Here is a 24,732-nt window from a genome sequence, read left to right as displayed (position 1 = left end):
AGTTTTTAGTATTAAGACTTAACACCATAAGCAACTTACCCACAGTAGCTCTAGCAGAGTTGTTCTGCTGTGGTTACCTTGCAGACTTCCTATTCTGGAATGGGTGCTGAGCTTTCTGAAGTGCAAAAGTTACTCCAGAACAAATTGCTTGGGGCACCGTCTCTCCATGGGGAAAGTGGGATGTCAAGTTACCTTACTGGCCACGAAAGCATCCACCTGTATCCAGATAGTAAACAAGCTGTAAATAATTCCTTCATTTGTGTATCCCTTCCAGGGTCTTGAAGACAACTTGTGACTCTCTGAAAGATGATGGTTTAAGCACTGAAGGTGCTGGTTTAAACCAAATGAGACATGTATATTTCTGGAAATTGTTGTTTAATCTTGTGTCCTGGGAACCAGATGTATTATGCCAATGGATTTTTTTTATTTTTTTTTTTAATGCTTGTTTTGAGTAGTTAGGCTTCCATTTTTCATGCAGTTATACTTGACTAAGTGGGTGCTTCAGAAGAGAATAACAAAGATAATTGTTTGATTTTGGTGTCTACGCTTATCCTTGTGCTAAAGCAAATCTTACAGTTTAATACTCACCCTAGATCATGCTTTATCCTGAAAATTCAAAACAACCAGCAGCTTTAACAGTAATGAAAACTTGAAGACAACTGAAACACAACTTGAGAAAATGCTTTGCTTCTAAATGCTGCACATAAACAAAATGGCATTAATTCAGTATGAGTTACACACAGCGTCAGGAAGTGCTTGTTACCAACAAACCGTCAATCTTATGTCTGTTCATTTGCAGGAAGCTTAAATTAGGGCGGGGGGGAAAGTGGGAACATTTATGACTCACATGGATTGGGAGATAATAAATCTAAACCTGTGTTTACATTGAAAATAACATAAAGCTTTAAAAACGTTTCAAACTGTTAAATATTTGTCATATTGTAGTTTGTGAATTTTATGTCTTCAGGATTCACTGGGGAAAATGAATTCACTAGGAGAATAGCACAGACTGAAGAGGGACGCTTTCCAACACGTGAGTTTTCATAGGCCCTGGATGTTGTGAAAATGAAGATGGAAAGCATTTGGCATTGCTTGCAGGCAGGTGTGCGCTTCCCGCTGACTCCCTGTGGCCCATGAAGTCTTGGCACTTGCCTTTGCATGGAATGTCTGAGCAGAAAGGAGGGAGTGCTCTTGCATCGAAAAAAGCTGTATTTTCATGGTCGATAGTGTTTGTATCAGTAAATATATTACATCTATTAAAAGACTGGCTTTTAATTCAATGCCTAGAGTTATTGAGTAAGAAGTGTGGAATAATTTCCTCTTGTGAAAGTTGGGAGTGTGGAGGGAATATGAGAGAGACAAAAGAGGCAGCCTGATGCTCAGAGACTGAAAGAGTTTTTATCCCTTGTTGAGTTATGTGAGTTCAGTGATACTGTCAGTAGAGAGAGTATTGCCTTTCAGTAACGATGAGTATGGCAGATCTAAGATAACCTTGTCTTGAGCTAGTACAGCAAGACTCTCTACCCTCCCCCTGAACCCTGGCTATTTTGAATTTCATACTGTTGGCCCAGTAATCTATATGTCATGTATGAGAAGCCTACATACCAAGGTCAAGACAGTGGAATCTGCAAAAAGGGGTAAACATATGTATTGGATTTGTATGACAGGGTTTGGTAGCAGGGAGGCTGCAGGGATGGGTTCTGTCAGAAGATGCAGAAGTTGGCCTCATGTCAGATGGAGCCAGTTCCAGCAAGTTTCAAGATGAAGTTGCCACTGGTTAAATCTGAGTCCATCAGCAATGTTGGAGTGGCTCTATTATAACATATTTAAGAAGGTGAGAAAAGCTCCACACAGCAGCTGTGAGACGGGTGAGAAAACTGAGAAACAGCCCTGCAAACACTAAGGTCACTAGAAGAGGAGGGTCAGGAGATGCTTCAGGCACCTGCAGCCTATAGTGAAGATCAGATTGAGGCAGGCCCGTCACCCCCTGGCAACCTGTAGAGGCCCACAGGGGAGCAGAGATCCACCTTCAGTCCATGGAGGACCCAAAGCAGGAGCAGATGGATGTTCAAAGGAGACTGTGCCACTCTGGAGAGAGGAGCCCATGCTGGAGCCAGTCCTGAGGAACTGTAAACTGTGAGAAGATTGCACTCTGGAGAAGTCAGTAGAAGACTGTATCCCATGGGGTTGGGCCCTATCTTGAAACAGGAAAAAAGGAGCAGTGGAAGAGGAGGAAGGAGCAGTGGAGACACTACCCATTTTCCCCAGTGCCACTCAGTGAGGGAGGAGATGGAAGAGTCTAGGGTGAAGCTGAGCGTGGGAAGAAGGGCAGGGTGAGGGGGGTGGGTAGGGTGTGTTTAGCTCTGATTTTGTCTCACTATCCTGCTGTTATTAGTTGGCAGTGAGCTAAATTAATCTTCTCCAAGCTGAGTTTGTTTTGCCCATCACAGTAATGATCTTTCTTTATTTCAAGCTGATAGGATATATGATTCAGTCTTGTGACACTGTTGTAGCTCTATCCTGGTCTCTGGCTTGTCAGTGTCCTTGAGTACTGCCTTTACACAGGTCACCTGCACACCCCAGCTTGGTGTCTTCTGAAAAGTGATGTGTTCCATCTCTTCCTCCATATGGTAGGTGCAGGTGTTGAACAAGATAGGTTCCAGGATAGATGCCTAAGGGAATTCTCATTACAGTATGTTCTGGTAGTGTTCAAACCACTACCCACTTCCCTTTGAGACCAGTGATCTAGACATCAAATATCAACCTATCTAGACTGTAGTGCCCCCAGTGTGGATGTGGGGATGTTGTGGGACACCGTGCTGAAAACCCAGCAATTGAGATAAACACCTTTTGGTCTCTCATCCAAGATGATAAAAGGGCATAATTAAAGATCTTCAGTGTGTGTGATTGGTGAGTGAGCATTCATCTTATCACTCTCTTCATCTAAACTGCTTGTTTTCCCCCAACATATGGTATTTTCTATACAGGGAGATGAAAGACAAGTCTCTCTTAGTCTACAGACTCTCTGGCTGTATCAACAGTCATATGTGCTTTGTTGCTCAGCCTGAATAAACTTCATGACATGCTGTCTCTTTCAGATTCAGCACAGCTGAACAAGTGAGTTTTTCTTCCTGCATCATTAGTGTGGTGTTGTATCTGGTTGCACTTAAAGGCTCTGCCGGCTACATACATATGACTTAGAAATCATCTGAGTTGCTGGTGTCATCTAAAAGCTGTCATGCAGTGAAGTTGTCCCTACATCCAGAGTTTGGCTTGCAGCACTTTGCGCCAACCGAGGAACCCAATTTTGCTTTTGACTCTGTCCAAGTCTGTAAGTCTGGTAATGAGAAACATTGTTCCTATCAATAATGTGTCCAGGACAGCAATGGATTCCCCAACATTGCACACTTTTAAGATTGGCCTGGACATGGTGCTTGGACATCTTGTCTAGACTGTGCTTTTGCCAGGGAGTGTTGGACCGGATGACTCTTGAGGTCCCTTCCAATCTGGTATGCTATGATTCTATGATTAGTGGTAGAAAACAGAATTAGGGCAGCAAAATATCCTTAGTGACTTTTTAGGCCATCAGAGTGCTTGGTAGTAATGCTGGTAGTTTAAGTTCTGTTGGATATTTAATTGAAGTATTGTGAGTTTGTGGGAGTGCTCTGCTCTTGTGTTTGCTTTCATTGTGAAATAAAATTCTTCTGAGACAAAATGTTACCAATTTTGTTTGCTTTATAAATGAAGGTTTTTGTTAATGTCTGCAAAGAACTGGTGGTACAGTCTTTGCTGGAGCCATCAAAGAGTAATTTCATTTTTAAGTAGTTTGTTATCCCTCCAGCTAAAACCTATTCTTTGAAGTGGCTTTATGTTGCAGTGACCTTTGGATATGGACTTTGATGTATTCATACTATGAGTAAGGCCTTAGTGACGTTTTTTCCCTGAAATAAAAAATATTAAGAAGTTTCACTTAAAAATCCAGTTGTTATTTTATACAACTGAGGTGGTAGTAGTTCAGCCATGTGTAACTGGCAATTTTGAGTGTTAGGTCTGCTCTGTCTTGAGATTCAGACTAAGAAAAAAAATTAGCAAAAGTTGTCAAGTGTAGCAAAACTTCTGTTGAATGCCCAGGTCAAAAGAACCAGCCACAAGGAATGCCTCATTAGCCTGTCAGAGTAAACTGGGAGTGTCACCAGTTTAATGAGTTCCACTGGATCTCTGGCAGTCACTACAGCAATAGCAAAGAAAAAATTTGTGTGGTGGTCTGAATGAAGCATGCAAGCTCCTACTGAGATGTTGTTAATACACACGTATAATAAGCCAGCTGAAAAGCTAGTACTATATTTTTTTACTCCTTTATGGTGCTTGGGTATAATATCCATTAAGAGTTTTTTTGATTCTATTTCCCCTTGACATGCAAATGTCCAGTATTCATTTCATGGCATGGACAAAACTCAAACCTTCCTGCAAACTACTAAAAGCTGCAGCTTGCTGTAAATGGATTTTCAAATCAAACCATATGTGGGGCAGCTTTCCAGCTATTGCAAATCAGTCTATACTCTCTGGAATGTATGTACACGTACCTTTGATCACGTGTTTTCATCTGTATTTTTACCTTAAAATTTCTGAAGGCTGTCTTTTAAAGTACATCCAGAGGAAGTGCTGGCACACAACACTCCCTCCAAGTAGGCAGCAAAAACTGCAGCATGCAGGGAACCTGACAGGGAAGAAGCCTAACACTTGTGCAGATTAGTGGTTCTTCTTTTCCCTCTTCTTTGAAAACATAAATTTTCAGGATTCTGATGAATACTGTGCTTTTCTGCATACTGACTCTGAGGTCATAGACTTCGTTAATAAGGAGAGCTTTTATTTTTTCAACCTCTTACCTAACAGGATTGGATGATCTGTTGGTTGGCATGAAATATTAGCAAATAATTTTTGGCTAAAACCTGGTGTTTCTGTGTTCTCATAGTAACACTGAGAACTTCTAAGTTTGTTCAGTAAAAAACCCCACACGAGTCCTTCTTCTTCTTTTAGAATGAAGATAAACAGAACGTTGTGCTGCCATGCCTGTTTCAGTACAATAAAGTGTTCACTTGTCCTTCAGATCCGAATATTTTTAAGACAGCAAGAAGTTAAGTACTATAGCGTGATGACAATTTATCTTGTAATTCCTTTGCAGCTGTGAGAAGATCAGAGTGGCAAACCTTGTTAATAATAAACCTAAGTCTGCCACTGGTTTTAACTGAGCAGTAGCATCATCTGAGAGGTGTTTTCTATTAGCTCGAACTGCTGTTCATTCTTTTGTTCTAATGAAGTTTTTTTAAATAAAAACCACATGGCTTTTCCTCTTGCATATTCTGTCTTTCTTGAAAGAAATGTGATTTGTAGTGATCATCTTTAATTCCATATACTTGTCTAATTATGTTTGTGTTTAAAAGCAATTACATCTTTCTGGCTGTCCACTAAATGAAGTACTTCTACTGGCAAATTTCCCTGATCTTCCTCTGTTTTAATTTAAATCTGCTGATTATAAGTCTGCAGTTTAAGAGGGTTTACTGATTTTTCTGAATCTCTGGATTTCTGGCTCTTTTCAGAGAGAAGAAAATAATTGGGGTTGATTCTTTGGAGAGGTCCTATCCTATGACTTAGTGGATGAAAGAACAAAGAGTGAAGTCAGTTGGCTGTCTGAATAAATAACTTCAAAAAGTTTCTTTGCATTTTTAAATTCATAGAGCTTCTGAGGAAAAAAAACCACATTAGAGCTTTGTCCTCAAGTTCCAAACTCCTTTTTTGGTCACTGCTTCTGTTTCACATCTTTGAACTTCTTTTACTGACTGTAACTGTTAGGGTGATTAATAATAAATATGATTCATATGGAAGGTTTAGCACATTATAAGGTAATTAATGTAGGTTATTAATACTAATGATAGCATACATGTGGAATTAATTTTGTGCTATGAAAAGTGTCATTTACTATATACAAATAGTATATGTTGTGTAAATTTAAAAAAAGACAGAAATAATTGACTGTGAGTTATGTGGGCATTATGTGCAATTTTATGCTGGAGGAGAGGGGTGGTTCTAAGGAACTTTTTGTTTTATCCAGACATACATAAAAGTAAATTCATGCAGCACACATGATGTGATACTACTAAAGGAATCTTCACCTTTTTGCTTTTATGGGTCAGCAGGTGGTGGTGGTGATTCTGTTTCATGCACCCAAAAGTGACAATCTATAAGGCATTGTGTAAGATACCAGTTCCTAGAGCAGCTGTCCTAGGTTTTGCCTTCCAGCCACAGCACAGCTTTGTGGCATCCTCCTTGCCTGGATACCAGTGTTAGGAAGCAGTCTTTGTCCTTCCAGGCCCATGCCAGGCTGTGCTGTGTGGTCAGTTTGTGTGGGGAAGGGGTTTGAAAGCCCTGTTAGCTTGAATTAGTAGTGATCTATAATTGATGTAACTTCTCCCTGTAGCCAGTTCTTTACAAGGCATTCAGCAGCCCTGAGAAACCTCTTGGGCAGGAGTCAGGAACGGGACCTGTGACTTGTCTAGCTGGGAGAGTGGGAACCCTGCAGCCTCAATTTATGTCAAGTACAACTACTTGTGTTGTTGTCTGTCTGGCCATTACTGCTGATCTTACCTCCATTTATGCTGCAAGGAGCAAGGTTGCCAGTAGAGCCTTTTTGGTAAACTGCTTTATTGTAGACAGTCATAAATGTGTTCTATTTAAAAACAAGTTAAAAAAATTGGATATAGTTGAGTCAGGCTCACACATTATATGTGTGAATTGTATATGAAGGATGTGTCTATATGTAAAATTCTGTTTGTACAGTTGAATCTCTTTAAAACTGTTTCTACTCCTGGAGCATTCAAATGCAGGTGTATAAGGAAGCAAAGATGTCATTTGAAACTTTGGTACTGTATTAGCCTAAGGAAGTGAAGAATCTTTGCTAAACTCTCACGGGATTTTCTTCTCATAGCACTTGCCTGTTTCTCCTTGTTCTTTTTAATGCCATCTTATGCCAGTGTTCCATGTTATTTCTCAAATACAGTTTAAATTCATGACCTAGAATTTTCTCCAGCTCTCCAGCAAAATGGCACCTCTATCCCATTGTGATTTGTGCAGGAATGCAATGGGCAAGGGAAGCCTAAAGTATAACATTGTGTTCTGTTTGATGGTATCACCTTAAATTCGTGGCTTCCACTTCAATGCCCATAACGTAGCCTTATCAAATAATACCTCTTCCTCTGGGAATGCAGAACTGTAAATTATATTTAGAGTGAAATCAAGTAGGTTAAGGAGTCTCAGCATAGGTTTTTGTTCTCCTTATCCTAGCTACTTCATGTTTCCTCCTCTTTGTGTTTGAGGGGTGTGTAATATTTCAAGTGGGTCAGGAGAGGGAGCTGGCATTCTAGGGGTGAAAAGGAATCTTCTTTACATACAAGTAACCCTTTCTTTAATTGTGCCTCTGAGTCCATAATTGTGATGGGGTAACCTCTTAGTTCCTGAAATAACAGGAGTCCAGACCAACTATGAGAACATAAAGTTGCAAGTAAGGATTTTTTTTTGCTGCTTTGTTCTGGCTGATGGTTGCTTTTATCTGTCGCCTGAGGATCCCATTTAGAAGTGCTGACAGTGCTTTTCTCATGGGAAGAGGTCTGTGTTGCCAGTAGTACTTGTAGGTGATAGGGACAAGGAGCAGAACTTCACCCTTATCTGAGTCCAATAAAATAAAAATGTCACTGCTGGTAATAATGTTGACAATAGTAATTGCATGTATAGGGCACCCACCACAGTAGTACCTGCCTGACCTTCATGTGACTTTTGGAGAGATTAAAGGCTTTTCAAAGACAGCATGCCCTTTGGATGACTGATGGAAATGTGAAATTACCCTGCATAAAGGTTTCACCACTGCACTGGGTTAGCCTTAACCATCACCCAGGCTCCTACCCAGCCCCTTCATTCAGTCTGCAGGACGGGGGTAGAAAATATGGAGGAAAAAATGGGAATTAAAAGGCTCTTGGGTCAAGATACAGCTGACTGTTTCCCTAATTCAAATCCACTTCTGTACCCACTTCCCACCCCCCACCACCAGTGGGAAGTGGGTCTGCTGTGGAGATGACTGAAACCAGCTGTGTCCAGCCTAAGACAGCCCTATCTTCTCTGAAAATAAGCAAATGGTGAAATTATCCCTTCCAGATAATGTAGGTCTTGAGACATGGTAGTTTCGTGCTCATTTTTTCAGCAACAAAACCAGGATTCTGAGCCTCTGGATATGCTACTATAATCAGTTTTTGAAGAGCTGTACTGTAAAAGTCAGCTCGTGAAAGTGCCTGTTTTGAAAACAACTATGCAAAAGCAGCTTTCAGAAAAGTTAGCATTGTTCAGATCATTTTATAAGTTTGGTTCACTTGTCCAGTTGAGGAAGAGACAGACTATGATTGAGAGGTGGGGAAGTGAGTGACTAGAAGAAGGGATGTATGAAGTGGCAAAGGAAAACTCTGTGCTCTCCCTTCAAATCTCACCTGACTTTACTGGCTCTGCTTTATGTTTGTGTTACTATACATAGGAATCTCTCCAATGGTTACTTGGCATGACTTTGGACTCTCTTTAGAGATTGTTTGCATCTATGATAATTCCCTCTCTGTATCTAAGGTAATTCCCTCTCTGCTCTAATGTCTATAATCTCTACAATGCTGTGCTGCCAATTCAAACTTTGATTCATCTTAATAAGTTTGTACTTTATGAATAATGAAAAATCTTTTCTTCCTATTGCAGAGCCTGAAAATAGCTTATTAACATTCCCCACCCTTAGTTCTTAATAGTTTGGATTTTTTTTTGTTTGCTTTTTTTTATTGTTAGTTTCTTGTTGTTGGGCCGTTTTTCAATTTGTTTATTTTTTATTGACAAGTGACTGCCATTGTATAACAGGTAGAAAGCATAAGGCAGTGCAAGAGACTTTTCCAGTGTCACACTAGCATGGTAAATACACTGTGATCTGACTAGAAGCCCAGTGCCACTTGGGTTTACGCAGAGACTTGATACATATAAAATGTGGTGATCTATTTATTTGTCCTTGTTCAGGCTTCTCCTCCAGTGAACACTGAATCTTCTTGCCAGTAGCTGGTGGAGAGATGAAAGTCTGGCTTCTGTTAAGAAATGCTGCTGTGCAGCAGTAGGGAGATTTACTATAACTCACTGTAAGGGGATTTTTTTTCCCCTTAATGACTGCCTACAAATTCTCATTTGCATCTTGGTTGCAGGAACCCAGCTTGCTTGCACTGTCGGCCAATCTGCCCACAGAGAGAATATTCTTAAGTGGTTGTGTGCTTATCTGAGGTTCCCTCTATCCCCTCGATAGGATGTGACTTGTGGGAGTCCTAGTTTTTGAGACTTTATCATAGACTTAGAGAGTGATTTGAAGGAAGCAGTTTGGTTTGTTGATTCGGTTTATTATTTGTGGGAGTTTTGGGTTCTTTTTGCTTTGGTGTTTTGTCATTTTTCAAGGGGTTCTTTAACTTTGCTTCTAAGCCACTTCTGCTCAGGAAATAGCAATTTTAGTTTGGTGCCTTGACAGAAATGACTGGGAGCAAAATGTTTGTTCTTTCAAGGTTATAATAAGTAAATACCATTCATGGATTGTTTTTGTCTGCTGATGAACGGCTGAGGGCTTGGTGGTGTGTGTATACATTTGGCATTTTTGTTGGTTTGATTTTTTTATGCAGGGGAAAGTTAAGGGTATTTTGACTCTTATTTTCAGCTAATTTCTCAAAGGAACTAAAATGAATTTTGTTCTCCTTCAGATAAAAGTTCACATGCGTCATCACTTGCATTTTCTTCTGGCCACATTCAACAAAGCTGCTTGTTTCTATGGTCTATACTACATTTAAACATCATTTGCATGCAGTAGCAGGCTCTGAAGCAGTACTGGTGTTACTGCCATGACAGGGTGAGAGGCTTAATGGTTATTTGAACAGTGTCGCATTTTCAAGTGAGCTTGTAGCCAGAACTGAAAATTTAAGCCAGGCTGGTAAGAAAATAACCAGACATCTTCATTGCGGCCTAAGCAAGTTAGCCAGCCTCATGGAAGTATGATGTGTTAGTAAATAACTTCCTTTTCTTCAATTAGCTCTGATTTTATGAAAATAAAGTATTATTTGCATGATTTCAAGCACAAAAATATGCAACTCTTCGCCCACTCTTATGAATCTGCTCATTAGATCCCCAGAGGAGGGTGGGACAGTCACCAGGGTTTGCAGCTGGCCTCTGCCAGAGTGTCCTTTCTGGGTGGCAGTGGACAATACTTGGGCAATACTTTGGCAATACTTTGGTAATACTGCCTCTAGCAGCAGTGCTGGGATGGATAAACAGGGTTTTCAGTGCAGCTTTTGCAAGCCCAGCCAAGGCCTCCAATGTGTACTTGGCTAAAGCTGTTAGATACCCTTGATTTATAAGAATGTAGAAGAGTTTCATTTTTGTGCTTAAAATTATGGAACTACTGTTTGCTTTCAGTACAGCTGAATGTGTTTGAGCAACTGAGGGCTTGACTATCCAGAAGAAAGCAAGTTAAGGACAGATGATAACTGAGCACCAGGAGTCCAGGCTAATTAGAAGCACAGATGGCTTTTATGCATGTTTAGCCTGTCTGAAACACTTGGAGACAGCACTGCCAGTGACTGTTAAAAGGCAAAGTGAATTCTCACTGCTAAGCAGTATGGCCAGCAGATAAAGCCTTAGGTTTGAAAATGAGCTATAGGTTTGAAAATTGAGTTAATAACAGTTCAGGTGTAAGAGGACATACCGAGCTACTCTGTTTTCAGGAGGTGCCAAGGTGAGGAAATGCTGGTGCAGTATCAGGCCTGTAGAGGTGAGACTTATTAGCTACAAAGGTGCTTTTAAGAATTTACTAGAAGCTCAGACCTGAAATCAGTGACCATGAGACCATAGCACTCTGCAAAAATATTTAGCATATCGCAAAATACATAATATTGTGCTTTCTTTCAAAACAGAAAGTGTGTACTACCTTTTGTACAAATTGCTGTTGCTACTCACTATTATTCAGTTTGGGACACATTTGCTTTGATTGGAAAGTTAACTGCCTTTGACTTTTCTCTCGGCAGTAGCTTATTTTCCTTAATTTTGGTTGTCATTTTGTCAGCTGGCAGGCTATTTCATGCACCACTTGGCCTTTTTGACAGGTTGTTTTCCCAAGCAGTGCTTCAGCTATTTCTACAGTCTGTTAATAGTTTGTTTGTAGCCCTGTAGTCTGAGGTCTCTAATATGACTCAAGAATTTCAGCCTCTCCACTTGGGTTCAAGTAACTGCACTTGGGTTTGGGGAATGTGTGGACAGGAGCTCCCCAGCTTTGCTTGTATGTACTCTAGGAGTGATCAGTGGCATCCTTGCACTGTGTCTGCACTAAAATGGGACTTTTCTGGCTTGTACGTCCACTTTTCATGCCCTTTGGCAAAAACCTTTGAAAATAGCTCTGGAATAGCTAAAATCAACACTAATCAGCTTGTTTAGACAGGGCCATTTGGTGTAAAGTGTCCTTGGCTGAGCAATTTTCTCTTTCCTTCGTGTCTACCAGAAGCACATTAAAAACTCTTGCCTATTTCCCTGTCAAGTCTGGAAGAGTTTCTAATTAGAGAAGTTAATCTTTGTTTTGTTTTTAGCTGGCAAGAATTTCCGTAGATTTCCTGAAACTGGGAACTCTCTGGCAGCCAAAAATGTAGCCTACTTGAAATGTGGGCCATGCAGCTGTCACTGTGGCTGTGCAAGGTGCTTTATACCCATCCCAGTTGGAGTTCTGGTAGGATTTGCAGTGAGTCCTTATTTAACATAAGAATTCTCTCTGAGTGTGATTCATGATCCCAAGGGAGATGATACGGGGATCTATTTGATAATGGCTTTAATGAATCAGAGTGGACAAAACCGTTAGGTAGAACAGGGATGACTGATGTGAGAAATTTTTTTTCCTTTTTCTCAGCGATTGCACATTATCAGGGAGGTTCCCAGTCTGCAAATGTAATTCAGTCTTTGTGTTTCATTAAGTGCCTGCCTCATACTAATTCAGTTTTACCTTAGGTTGAAGCTGTAGTTTTGTTTGTAAGCTGAACATTTCATGCCCACCCTCCCAGTGCTTGCCTGTGAGGTTTCATGGTGCCCACACAAGTTCTCCTGAGTTCCAAGGAACGCTTCATCAGAAACTGGCAGTGCTTTATTTGATGTTTCAAAACAAAACAAATGCAAACTCACAAACCCAAAAGAAAACACTATCAAAACAGAAAGCAAGACAAAAAGACCCAACAAAAACAAAAAAAAAAAAACCAAGCCAACATGAGGTTTTGTAACTTTTCTTACATCGCTGTTCCAAATTATACTAACTTCCATACTAACAAAATAGGAACTCTGTATACTAGTACATGCATACTAGTTGGTGCTGTGTACTTCATTTTGTGAGATATAAGTTATGCTGGCCATTTATATCTGATACTTCTGAACCATAGCAATGTATGACTGTAAAATGTTTTTAGTTTATGGTTGGGGGTTTTTAGATGTATCTTCAGGAAATAAGCACAAGTCAAAAGTCTGTAGAGAGAGTGTGATTTATTAAATTCCAGATTATTAGATCTACTCTTAAAATTTTACTGTACATCATTTTCTAGTCTTTATGTGGTATCAGATTTTGAAAGGGGAAACATGTTTTTAGCTACTGTTTTGTCTAGAAGGAGGGGAGAAGAAAAATATGGTGAAAATCAAAAGTTTATTGTAATACAGACATTTTTTGCTTTAGAGACCACTATCACGTATATGTAATGCCAAAGGAAAAAGCCTTCTATTTTGCCTATTCCACCCATTTCATTCAACGCACGTTAATTTATCAATCCACAATCTGACCTGCTGGGTTGTCAGTCAGTGATGATGCAGAAGAAAGAAGAACAGGTCATCCTTTACTGTTAGTAGAGGAAAGGAATTAATCAATTTTATCTCCCCCTGAAGCACAACATCTCAAAGAAAGTTTTTTGTCAGCAATTTGTTGGCTGCAGCAGCTTTATCATTTAAGTGGTACAAGTTACTGGGAAAGCTTATTTAGTGACAAGTTAAATGTTACCATCTCCTGAGCTATGTGTGTAATACTGCATTTTATGGTCTAGCTGTGCAGCACAGATCCATTCTGCATGTAACATATGTTAAACATTAACTACTACTTGGGTGGAGAAGGTGGAGCGTGCTCTCTCTGGTTTCTATTGCATGTGTGGCAGTGGAAGATAAACATATACTGGTAGTTAATGCCATAAAGCAAGCAACCATGAGCAGAGCAGGACATCAAGTGCATTCTTCCTATGTTTTGAATTTTTCATGTTCTGCTTTTTCTCTTTTTATTGCTTTTGAGGGTTTTCTCCTCCCTCACTTAAGCAAAGTCTGTTTAAATTTTGTTGTGCTTTGGTTTGGCTTCTTTTAACAAGTGCTGATTTTATTACATATGAGAAAATATGTTCTGGATAATTTTTGTTCAGTTTATAACAACTATTGTATAAGTAAAGATGATGATTCCTTAGCAATGTGCTGTTTCAAGAACCCATTGTATTCTCATCTGCCTTTAACAGAATGTTGAAATTTGGTTAAGAATGTCTATTATCCACCTCTTCCTCCTTTCAAAATAATGAAACAGTATCTTATAATGACAAATTAATGTTGGTATCAAGCTTTTATGCAGCTTGTTTTAATGGAGTTCCTAATTCTTCTCTTGAAATTTGATTATTCAATTTCTATTCTGCTGTTTTGTTAGTTTAAAAAACCTCAAAAAATACAACTTAAATAAAATTTTCTACCTATACCTGAGCTTGCTTGACCTTCTTGGTAAAATAGAGGTGTAACTTATCATCTTGTCTATTGTTGAAGAAAACCGTTTTTAGGAGTTCTGCATGTTATGATTGATGCTGCCTTTGTGCAGAAGCCTGAACTAAAGGAACTGAATGCTTAACTCTGTGAATTTTGCTACATTTTGGGGTAAAGTGGAAATGCCTAATATGTTATTTTCAAAACATAAAAAAATTAAAAAAAAAATCCTTAAAGTTGTAAGAGGGACAGCAGTCACAAAAGTGGATCCTGATCAGTACTTCACTGTATAAAGTACAGCTTCAGTCTCTGACTCACATTTATGATCATCTCATGTATTTTTGGCCAAGGGGTGATTTTGCTCAAGAACTTGAAAACTTTCTTCCCCAAGTAACTCAACAGGGTTTGCATGAAAAGTTGGTTTGTTACTGTCTTTTCCTTTTACCCACCTGTAGTCTTCAAATTTTGGTTTTCTAGTGTTGAAGATTTAGTATCTAAATTCTTGCCTTAACCTCAAAATAAGTACCCAGGCCAATGCAGCCTAACCTTTGAGAATTGCTAAGTTTTCCACCCTTACCTGTAGTCCAGCTTGGGTTTTAGTTGTTATTTCCATGCCTGCATGTTTCAGAGGGCATGCTAAGTAAGATTTACAGCTATTTTGGCCCTTGTTTGTTTCTTCATTTAAAGGCAGTAAATATGATGGGAATTGGCAATATAAATGATTCTTATCAAATCCCATTGATTTTCTTCACAGTGCTCTTCGAGTATTCAGGCTGTCCAGAATTTGTTTTGCAGCTTCAGTGGTGGTGTGACACTGCATGACTGCAGTTGCTGTTGATGGCCAGCAGATTTCAGGCAGTGTGTTAAGCAAGATTTTCTGGGAGAATCTGACTTCCTGGGATACAAAATGATGGCTCTGTGACTTACGACACTTGTAGGGCATAAGCCTTCCCTTTCTCTTGTATATTTTCAGTTATGAAGAACTTAGAAAGTTTTCTTTCAGAGTGAAATCTGACGCTGTTAGAATAGCTGCATACAAGAACTGCATCTCACTCTGTTTCGTGAGGAAAATAAAAAGAAATGTCAATGCAATTCTTCAGAATAAATAGAATTTCTATTTTGATACTATTTTCCTTTGTGTATCTCTTCTCATTCATTTGAACTTGAAAAGAAACACACCCAAACAAACCCACACTAACCAGTTTAAAAAAACGCATTTTCTTTTTCTTTTACAGAAAAATGCAAAGGGACAGGAGTTGTTTGACCAGATTGTGTATCATCTGGACCTTGTAGAAACGGATTACTTTGGCCTGCAATTCATGGATGCTTCCCAAATTACAGTGAGTATAACTTCAGTTGATTTTTATGTTTTGCAGTAGTTTGTGTTGCTGGTGCAGTTCCATGGAGGGATGTTGGCATTGGGGGATGTACTGCTGAAACAAGTGATGCCATGTTTGGTTTGTGCACATAAAGCTCCATGCATGTGACTTGATTGCATACAAGTTAAAAAAAAACAGTGAATGTGGGTAAAGGAAAATGTACTTTATGGTTAGTAGACTCATGGTATTGAAAACGTTTTGAAAGCAAGCATTTCTTGTAAATTTTCTTTCTCTGCTGTTCCATGCACGTTGTGTTACTTTGTAGGTTGAGATTCATTTGCAAGAGCAACAAGTTTTAGCTAAAGGTTCTCCTTTTCTTCCTTATATAAGGACCTCCAGTATCTACAGTTAAAATAAATCTAAAAAAAATATTTACAGATCTAAATTAGATATATTAATAGGATAGGGTTAAAAGACTACAGCATTATGATTACACTTTATTGACATATATTTAACCTTCTCCTTTGTCTGCTCACTCTGTGTGAACAGGAAGTTTGACAAAAACCTACACTGTGGATAGAAAATATGCGTATTTGGAAAATAAACGTTTCTTTTAGTGCTCTCTGGTCAGTTCGTAAATGTTTTCTTCCATGAAGCAACAGAAAATGTCTTTTCTGGGATAATACAGAAAAATAATGAGAAAATGTAGCAGCAATATTGACATCCTGGGAAGTATAGGTTCAAAGTTCATCATCCCAGAATTCTCAGCTTTCTTCTCTAACAAGCTTGGGTCAAAGGATGGATCAGTGTTGAAGCAGCTGCATTATCATCTGTGTTTTACCAGTCACTTTATAAACAACAAACAGGAAGCCTGTCCATTTACTGTAATGACTTGATACTGGAAGAAGTGGGTTTGGGGAGAAGTGGTATTAATCTATTTAAACATTATCCTGATGTCTAAATTAATTTAAGTTAATATCACTGAAAACTGATGTTTTGAATGAAGTATGTCCATAGTGGGTTTGGGATTTTTAGGTGGTTTAGGTATGCTCCTGATAAAATTTCTAATAAGTAAATTGGGTGTACTTTTATGATGGATCTGATTATAAGGACACAGCTAATAGCACAGAGCCACCTTATAATGGGGAAAACACATTATGTTGTCACTGATTGCCAGATCATCCAACTGGGAATTTGACATCTAGGAAGAGTTACCTAGCAAGGAGTTCCATAATGTTTTGAAAGAAGGGAAGCGGAAAAATAGAGTGAAATATCCTTTCTCAGCAAGAATGAGGGCAGATCAGCCAAAAGCTGGGCTGAGGAAGCTGGGAAAACTCATTTTCTTGTATGTTTGCGAAACTGAAGGGCTCTTTTGACTGATAAGAAAGATGTAGATGTGAGTAGCTATGTCTTCTGTATGTAGCTGTCTCACTGGTGTTGATGGCAAAATGTGCCTATACATGCAAGTGTTTTAGCTTTGTTTGTGTGCTGTTTCTTTGTTCTGTTAAGGAGGGAAGTGCATGATGTATCTATAGTTACAAGAGGGATAAGGACTCTGAACAGCTGCTAAGGGGGTCTGAAGAAAGCCAACTCTGGTTGCAGGGCTTTCCTGAATTAAGAGGAGTGTTGAGGGCAAAGTTCTTTACCTTCACTGAAGTGTAAGGCCAAAAGCTCTTACTTGGATTTTGTTTTTTTTCTGTCTGTCTCAAGCTGAGCAGAGAGCAGAGCTTAGAGAACTTCAGTGCACAAGCTTTTATCTTGCCCAGCACCCAGTGCCAAAAGGTTCCATGCTCTACCAGCCTTCCTTCGTCTTTTGAACTTGTGACCTGCTCTCTTCGTTTTCACAGCAATTAATCCATAGGCTCCGTGGGCTTCTGCTTAGTGCCAGCCCAGACACACGATGCCAAGTGGGGGACTGGGAGATTAAAGTTGTGTGCAAACCCCTTTGAGGCTCTAAGCTTTTGTCTTTAATATGTGTAGTTAAAGGCTAAACATCTTTAAGCCACCATTACAAGTATGGGAGCACAAAATAGTCTTTGAATAGTGGAGATTGCTTCTGTGTGCTTCAAGGCCAGCTGCTTTTGCATGCACTGTATTTCCTGCAGTTGTGTAACTTTGCCAAAGAGTTGGGACAAGCAGTGTTGATAGCTGTGATTTAGAAAACAAAATCATGATTAGAGTTTATCTGCTTTGAAAGAGAAAATACTTTGTTTGAACAGCTTATTTTTAATACAAAAACCCCACATAAAGCTGTAAAAAGCAAGATGTCAGCAATAATGCAGAAAATGCTGTGTTGCCTATTCAGTGAACTCTGCATTAGTTTGTGTCTTGTGCTCTTTGAAGATACCTATCAGAAGGATGCAGAAGGATGAAAGGATGTAGATAATCATCTAATAGTTTATTCTAAAAACTTGGTGTACTGTTGCATTTTGAGTTACTTGCTATTAACTCTAGAAGTAGAAATATTATAATACAAGAAAACAATTTCTTATTCTAGCTGTTACATAACTACAACAGAAAAGTTGTGCTTGGGGTGATTGAAGGGTGTCACTCTGATGTAGGAGGTCTCTGCAGTGGTTTAGAGAAAATGCAAAGCTTATTGGGTTTTTAGTTACTTTTACTACCATCTGTGTTTTCTAACAAAACAGGAGGCCTTGAAAGCTTCAGCTGAGGTTAGTGATAGCAATAATAAAATCTTGGGAGACCATACTATTGAAGTTCAGTTGCCACAAGGAAGTATTTCATTGATCTTGGTAGAAACTGGTTGTGTGCAGTGTATTCTATGGTTGGTTTGGGTATTTGACATTTATTTTTTGACTGTTGGTAGCTAATGCTTATTCGTTTTCTATCCAGAAGTGTCCTTTCTTTGTCTCTTATTCTAAATCTCTAAATCATCTTAATAAAATGAAGGCTTTCTGTGGTTAACAGCTCCTTGTGAGCTTCATATTTTATAGGGTCTCTTAAGATTTAGATATCTCCATTTCTACAGTTGCATTCTTTGTTCCAATTCTCTGTCCTGTGATGCCAGAACATGGATACCCTCCCAGCCCCACTCCTGTGTTCTACAAGAATTCGTAATTGAAGGATTGTCCACGTTTATTAGCTTGGAATTTGCTTGCTTCTATCATGATTTTGTTTCTGCTTACAAGAACAATTACAGAGTAATTGAGGGGGAAGAATTTTTAAGATAAATCTCTGAATTCTATTTATTTTTTTAGCTCATGCAAATGAATTGCTGTTATCTCTGGGAATGGATGGAAGCAGAAGAAATAAAATGCCCCTTTTCTCCCATGTCTCTTTCAGTGATCTTCCGAGTTGTTTAAGTCCTTTATATCTGATCTCTAAGGGGTACAAAGACCCCTTCAATTAAAGAAGGTCTGTATGGAACAGCCTTTCCCAGCCATGCTCTGCAGCCAGTTGAACCATTTTGAGGCTGTGTGGTTGCACACTGTGTATCTGGCACGTTGGGGAGCACTGGATTTACAGCATGGGTACAGCAAGACTGATGTGTGAGGACACCCTGTGCCTCCTGCAGGTGCTCATAGCTATGGTGGGAACGAGGGTTCTCTGGGAAGATGAGTGCCAGGACCAGTCTTCAGTGAATTGTCCTGGTAAACCATGTTTGTATCTGAACTTCTCAGAATTGACCAATTTCTAAATTGGGTTGTGATGCAAGGAGTGAGAAGACAATGGAGGGAGGACATGAAGAAGATTGCATAGAAGTGAAATAGGCTTTCATGAAAGCAATTGCTCCAAGTAGAAAAGTAGGGGAAAAAACATGGCCAGAACTGTGTTTCCCAGAGTGGGCCGGACCAGCAGCAGTGTGCACTGATTCTGACACTGAGATTCTCACCTCAGCCTTCTGGCTGGATTTTTTTGGGAGAGTCAGGATCATGTATGACTCATGACAAAGGATTTCAACAGTGCTGGGGAGCAGGTAGGAAGCAAGCTGAACAACAAATAATAAAAATACCTTTGTTTCTTCTACACATCAAGAACTAGATTCCTGGATGTTTCAGCAGGTATTGGGTCGGGGACTTGTAGGGCCTTGGTTCATTATGACTGCCTCTGCTGTATCTATCTGAATTTTCTTTAAAGGGCTCATTGATCGGGCTTTTTCAGCTGCTGCTTTTGATATTACTGCTGTGACTTCTTAAGATTAGAGGGATGTGGAAAAATGAGCAGTTCAAACCAGTCAATTAGCCTCATGGTGTGATATCTGGGAGTCTTCTTCCTTTTGTACTTCTTAATATTTTAACAAGTTTTCATGAAGAAGAAAATAGGGACAAGCCTTATTTTCAATATGCTGGATGTGGGAAAGAAGGGCAAATGGTAAATATTTTGACGATGCTAAGTGTTTCCTTTCCTGCTACTGTTAGAAACACTCTTTTCCCCATGAAAAAGCTGTGACTTTCCTCTGTGACTCAGTTTCCCCTTCCTGAATCTCTCTTGTTCCTCTGGATTATGAGCACTTTGGGACTGTGGATTTTGCTGACGTGTGTCTGTGGATTGTAGCCAAGAACAAAAATTACCAGTCACAGATGGAGGGTCCCAAAAGCTGTAGAACATCCTGTAGCACTCACTGCTTCAGTGTCTAATAGTGGCCGTGATAGGAATGCCAGTTCAGTAACTGGACGAGGCAGTGTGGCTGACTCCACAGTGATGCAGAACACCTGATGAATGTGGAACACTTCCAGCTGGGGCTGTCCAAGTCTGTGTTGTGGTTTGTGAACACTTGGTGGAAGACACCAAAACACTAACAGATTCCAGTCTTTAGTCTTCCAGTAGAACCTGTTGTTTTGGGAGGACATTTTTCTATAACAGACTTGAGAAGCAGGCATACAGGGCAGGTGGTTGTGATGCTGTCAGTGATGCTTCTGCACCTGTCTCCTGAGTGTAAAGAATTCTCTCCAGGACAGCAGTTTGTGCTGGTTTCTTTTGTCTTTGTATGTAGTAGGAGCATAAGCTGAAGTGGTTTTCTCAGTTTTCTTCCACAGATTTAGTCCGATTTGTTACCTACTTGTTACAAATCCTTTCAGTTTATTTTTGAATGTTTGGACATAGGCATCAAAATTAAAAGTAAACTGCTAGAATTGATCTGGAGTGGTATCAGCTTTCATTGTCTGTAAACTAAATCTAACGAGAAATATACTAGACCAGGCAAGGTTTTTATATAATTTTTATATAATTCTGTGTTTTACCTCAGTCACATCAAGTCTGCAAAACAAAATATTCTTTGGTTATCACATGGATATGAATTAGGATAGGCTAATGGTCTTGAAGGATGTCCATATATATATCTCTATTATTCTTGGTTAGTTTATCTAGTCTGCAGTTAAACCACACCATTTATCAGGATGTTTCTGAGATGGCTCTGTGCTGACTCAGACTGGGACAGGCCAGATTTCCATGAATGCCACACAATATGTGAAGGTGCTAGTGCTAGTTAATACCCATTAAGGCTGACCAGTGCCCTCACATCTCTGGAGTTGGAATCTTTGGCCTTGTACTTCCCAAGATCACAATCTAGAGCTTCATCAGAGCTCCATCTGCCCTTCTGCTGCTGGACAGCATTGCTAAACTACCACAGGTGTCTCTGTCCAAGCTCCTCATAGCAGCCTCAGTTGTATCTGGTTTCTTGGGGCTTTGTTCAGTCATGTTTGATACCCTCAAGGATGGTGGCTTCACAGTCCTTCTGGGCACCTGTACTTTGTCTGAACAGCCTCATGGTGACAGTCTTTCTGTCTAGCTGGGATTTCTCCTGACTCTGGTGCCACTCACCCTTCTGCCACGGAATACCTCTGAGAAGTGTTGATCATCTTCTTGACAGCCTTTTTGTAGGCAGCTGAAGTCACCAGTCAGGTGAGCCTTCATTTTCTAGAGGAGCATAGCTTTCTAGGAGGGATTAGAGAAACATGAGAACAATAGCTCATTGTTTCAAGCTGTGAACTCTTGGGAGATTATCCTGTTTCTAAGTTTATGTTTATGTACTCCCTGAGTTTCTACATAACCCCAGTTCCCATTTGGTTTTCTGTTATTATCGTAATAATGCTGAAAGGTGACCTGCGAAAGAAAAGAGGACTTCCACTCCTTTGCTCCCTTTTAAATCTGTAAATGTAGAGAAATCCCCAAACTGTGGTTTGGTGGGTAGAATTTTTATTGACTTGATTTTTTGGTGATTCCTTCCTCCATGTGATACATGCATTTTTTAACCTCTCTGCTTTAGAAGGTTGTTTGAGTAATGGCAAGCAGCTTGGTAGGATTCAGGTGCCTAGGAAACCAGAAAAGAAGACAGCTGAAGGAATAATTGGTTTTTGACTTTTGGTTTTAAAGGTGCCAGCTTTTGTTAAGCACACCTTCTTTTCTGAACTTGATCGTTGAGCATGTTTTCTCTTCTGTACCTCCAGGCACGACTTGAGAAAGCATTAAACCAATGTTTTTCAGAGGGCAAATAAAGCTTCCAGTGAAAATCAGCTTCCTCTAACTGATAGTTAAATACATAAATAAGCATAAGGAGTAACAGTCTATTCAATATGTTCTTCATGCATTTTAAACTAGCAAAGAAAGCAAACCAAAAAGGGTCAAATGCAATTTTTTTCCTTTTCAGGTCACCTTTGAGGGCTGTATAAATCAAGACAAGGAATTTTCATTCTTTTAGGAAGCAAGTAGAGAGGTGGTGGAATTTGCAAAGCTCAGGTGTGTGATGGGATTGTGTCAGCCTGTGGAAATCCTCCTTTCAGTTTTCATTTGGCACTCACACAGTCCTTATAAGTTGACTGCTTTAGCAGCTGTAGTTTATCTGCTGTATCTCGACACAAATATATCTTTCCCGTGCTGTATATCTATTTTGAGAAAATATTGGCTGCTACCAATAGTAGGAAATGTTAAGTACTTATTTTTCCTTCTTCACTTCAATAAAATGAGTGATCAACAGGAGGCCGTATTGAGATAAATACATGCTTCCACTATTTTAAGAAATTACTTTTTAAATGGTGTTTCTTTCGTGTGGAATTCATTGGTGTTTGTTTTCAACACGAGTCCCAGTCAATGGCTACTGTGTTGTCAGTTAATATCATAGGAAGCATTATTTGTTTGATAGAGCAAAGAAATTTTGTTGAGATTAAAGAGGAATAAATGGAAGTTAGTCTAGCATTTGACCTTCCAGTTTATCTGACAGAATTAAAGGGGGGCACCACAGCGGTCTCTGCAGCTGATGGTGGGAGAGGGGGGTGCTGAGCTCTCCTCCCTGGTATCCAATGAAAGGATGCCTGGGAATGATTCAAAGCTGCATCAGGGGAAGTTCAGAGTGCACATCAGGAAGCGTTTCTTTATCAAGAGGGTTGTCAAACACTGGAACAGGCTTCCTAGAGAAGTAATTGATGTCCCAAGCCTGTCAGTCTTAAAAGGTGTTTGGATAATGCCATTAATAACATTAAGTGGTCAGGCAGTGGACTAGATGGTCATTGTAGGTCCCTTCCAGCTGAACTACTTGTTCTGTTCTGGCATAATCATAGAATTCTGATTACCTGCAGTTTGATCACATTTGAGTTTTTCTTCCCTCATTATGGGTAAACTTAGACACTGTCTTCCTATCATAACACGGTCCTAAAGCAATTAATCCCTTTCCTCTTCCTTGTTCTGCACTGATATTTCTGAGTCCAGACAGGATACGGGGATTAAGGTGATGTATGGTTGAAATGAGTCTGGTCAGTCTCGGTCCTACGCTGTGAGATCCACAGTTAAGTTTCTTTGCTGAGTTCAGATCCTGAAATGATGTATGGTTGTTTAGCCAAAGCAAAAGATAGGCAGAGCTATAGTCTTAGGTGCTGAGAGAGCAAGGTTCCTCTGGTTTTATTCAGCTTCCTAGTGAGACTTCAGAATTCATTGCTTTCACTTCCTTATAACTGAGTCAGCAAGCAGTATGTAGCCAAGCCCAAACCTATTTTAGGCTTTAGCTAGAATGCTTTGATTCTTTTTTTCAGCTCAGAGGGACATTTGGAAAGCTGGTGTGGTACACAGTGTGAAGAAGCCCTCTGACATTATCTGAGGCAAAGAAGTGTTGAAATTCAGCTTGATTTTCACAGAAATTGCACAAAATATCTGGCTTTGAAATTGGAGTTGGTTCATAAAACTGCATGAAAACTTCCAGGCCTGAGAGCTCTGGGCCAATAACACTGTCAGCCCGTGCCCTACCTCCGTCTTTGTATTTATGATCCGTGTGGTGGCACATCTCACACTTGATGTGTAGAGTGGGATGGGGCTAAAACAGCAGCTCACTGGTGCTTCTGAAGAGAGGTGACTTCAGTGCTTGCTGTGCTTTATCTCCTGGAGCTGTCTGCCTCTGGCTGCTTAGGTGCAGAGAGTGACGATGGTTTTCTGTCTAAGCTGGTCTCAGTTAATGATCTGCACAAGTGGTTTCTGGAGTCTTGTTAGGTATTCTTTTAGCCATTATTTGAAGAATTTGCACTTGCAAACAATCAGTTTGAAACTTACTCTTATTTGAGCTTTAATGTACCTTAAAGACCACATGCCAGGAAAGGAACTGTCAGCTGGTTTTTCACTGGGAATTATTATAGTTCAGGCTGTGCAGTGCTTGTTCCAGAACATGGTACTAACAGGAGTTTTTAGCATGTATTATAGATGTTTTTTTACATGAAGCTAAACTTTTCTTTTAATGCATTCATTATATTGGTCTTTAAGGGGCTTTTCTTTAGCCAAAATAAATATTGAATAGAAAGACATTTTCATAGCTAGGTACATGAAGAATAAAAAATTAATCTGCCCTGAAGCTGTGAAAGTAACAGACTTATATAATTCCGGTTAAAAAAAAAAAAAAAGCCTAAGTTTCAATGTTGATATTTTTTTCCATATCAAAAATTTGAGATTTCACAAAGCTGTAATTTTTCATAAGAAAGCAAAGTAGAGACAAAGTAAATTACTTGAAACTCTAAGGAATGCATTTATATGAGCTGCTGTAATATTTTATTTCCATTCTGGTAGACATTTCTACCAGATTAGAGATTATAAGAATGGATTTCTTGGCAACCTCACCTAAGGGAGACTTGCAAGTCTCCTGCAAATAAAATCGCTTTCAGAATCATTGTTCCCTTTCTCTTTCTACTTCTTGTGAGATTTACTTGCCTTAAGGGTCATAAGCTGTCAGACTTTTGATTTGTACACATCTACCTGTGATATCTGTGATAAATTTTTGCCTTGATTTAGAACATACTTAGTAAATAAATACCAGTATTACTAGACAACATAATTTTTCATATTTATTTAACCATTGTAGCTTGGTGTTGGTGTAATGATAAGCAGTCATTGAGGAATTGTCCTTTTTCTGGAAACATTAATGCTTTAGGAAAGAAAGAAGAGGGTTTTTTTCCCGAAGATTTTGTTTTATAGTACTTAGTTTATAATTTTAAAAAATATGTAAAGATAGAAAAACATTTATTTCAAGGAAATGTAAAACTCTCATCATTTTGTATGACAGAAGCATGGAGTTGCTTCAAATAAGATTGCAGGCGTCTGTAGGACATTGAGCAGAGACTGTCAAAGATTTAAGCTA

The 24,732-nt window shown here is 39.4% G+C and overlaps 1 protein-coding gene across 2 annotated transcripts in view; it reads left to right on the top strand.

Moving 5' to 3' along the window:
* EPB41L4B (erythrocyte membrane protein band 4.1 like 4B) overlaps window positions 1-24,732 on the top strand; it is a 167,678-nt gene that overhangs the window by 35,327 nt on the left and 107,619 nt on the right. For both annotated transcript variants that reach the window (XM_058833180.1, XM_058833179.1), the window contains exon 2: window positions 15,081-15,185. In XM_058833180.1, the coding sequence (XP_058689163.1) occupies window positions 15,081-15,185 (105 nt within the window). The remainder of the gene's footprint in view (window positions 1-15,080; window positions 15,186-24,732) is intronic.

This window comes from Poecile atricapillus, chromosome 2 (assembly GCF_030490865.1).
Source record: "Poecile atricapillus isolate bPoeAtr1 chromosome 2, bPoeAtr1.hap1, whole genome shotgun sequence".
NCBI classification, from domain to species: Eukaryota; Metazoa; Chordata; class Aves; order Passeriformes; family Paridae; genus Poecile; species Poecile atricapillus.
Note: the sequence above shows the minus strand (reverse complement) of the source record. Positions and strands in the feature narration are given on the sequence as shown.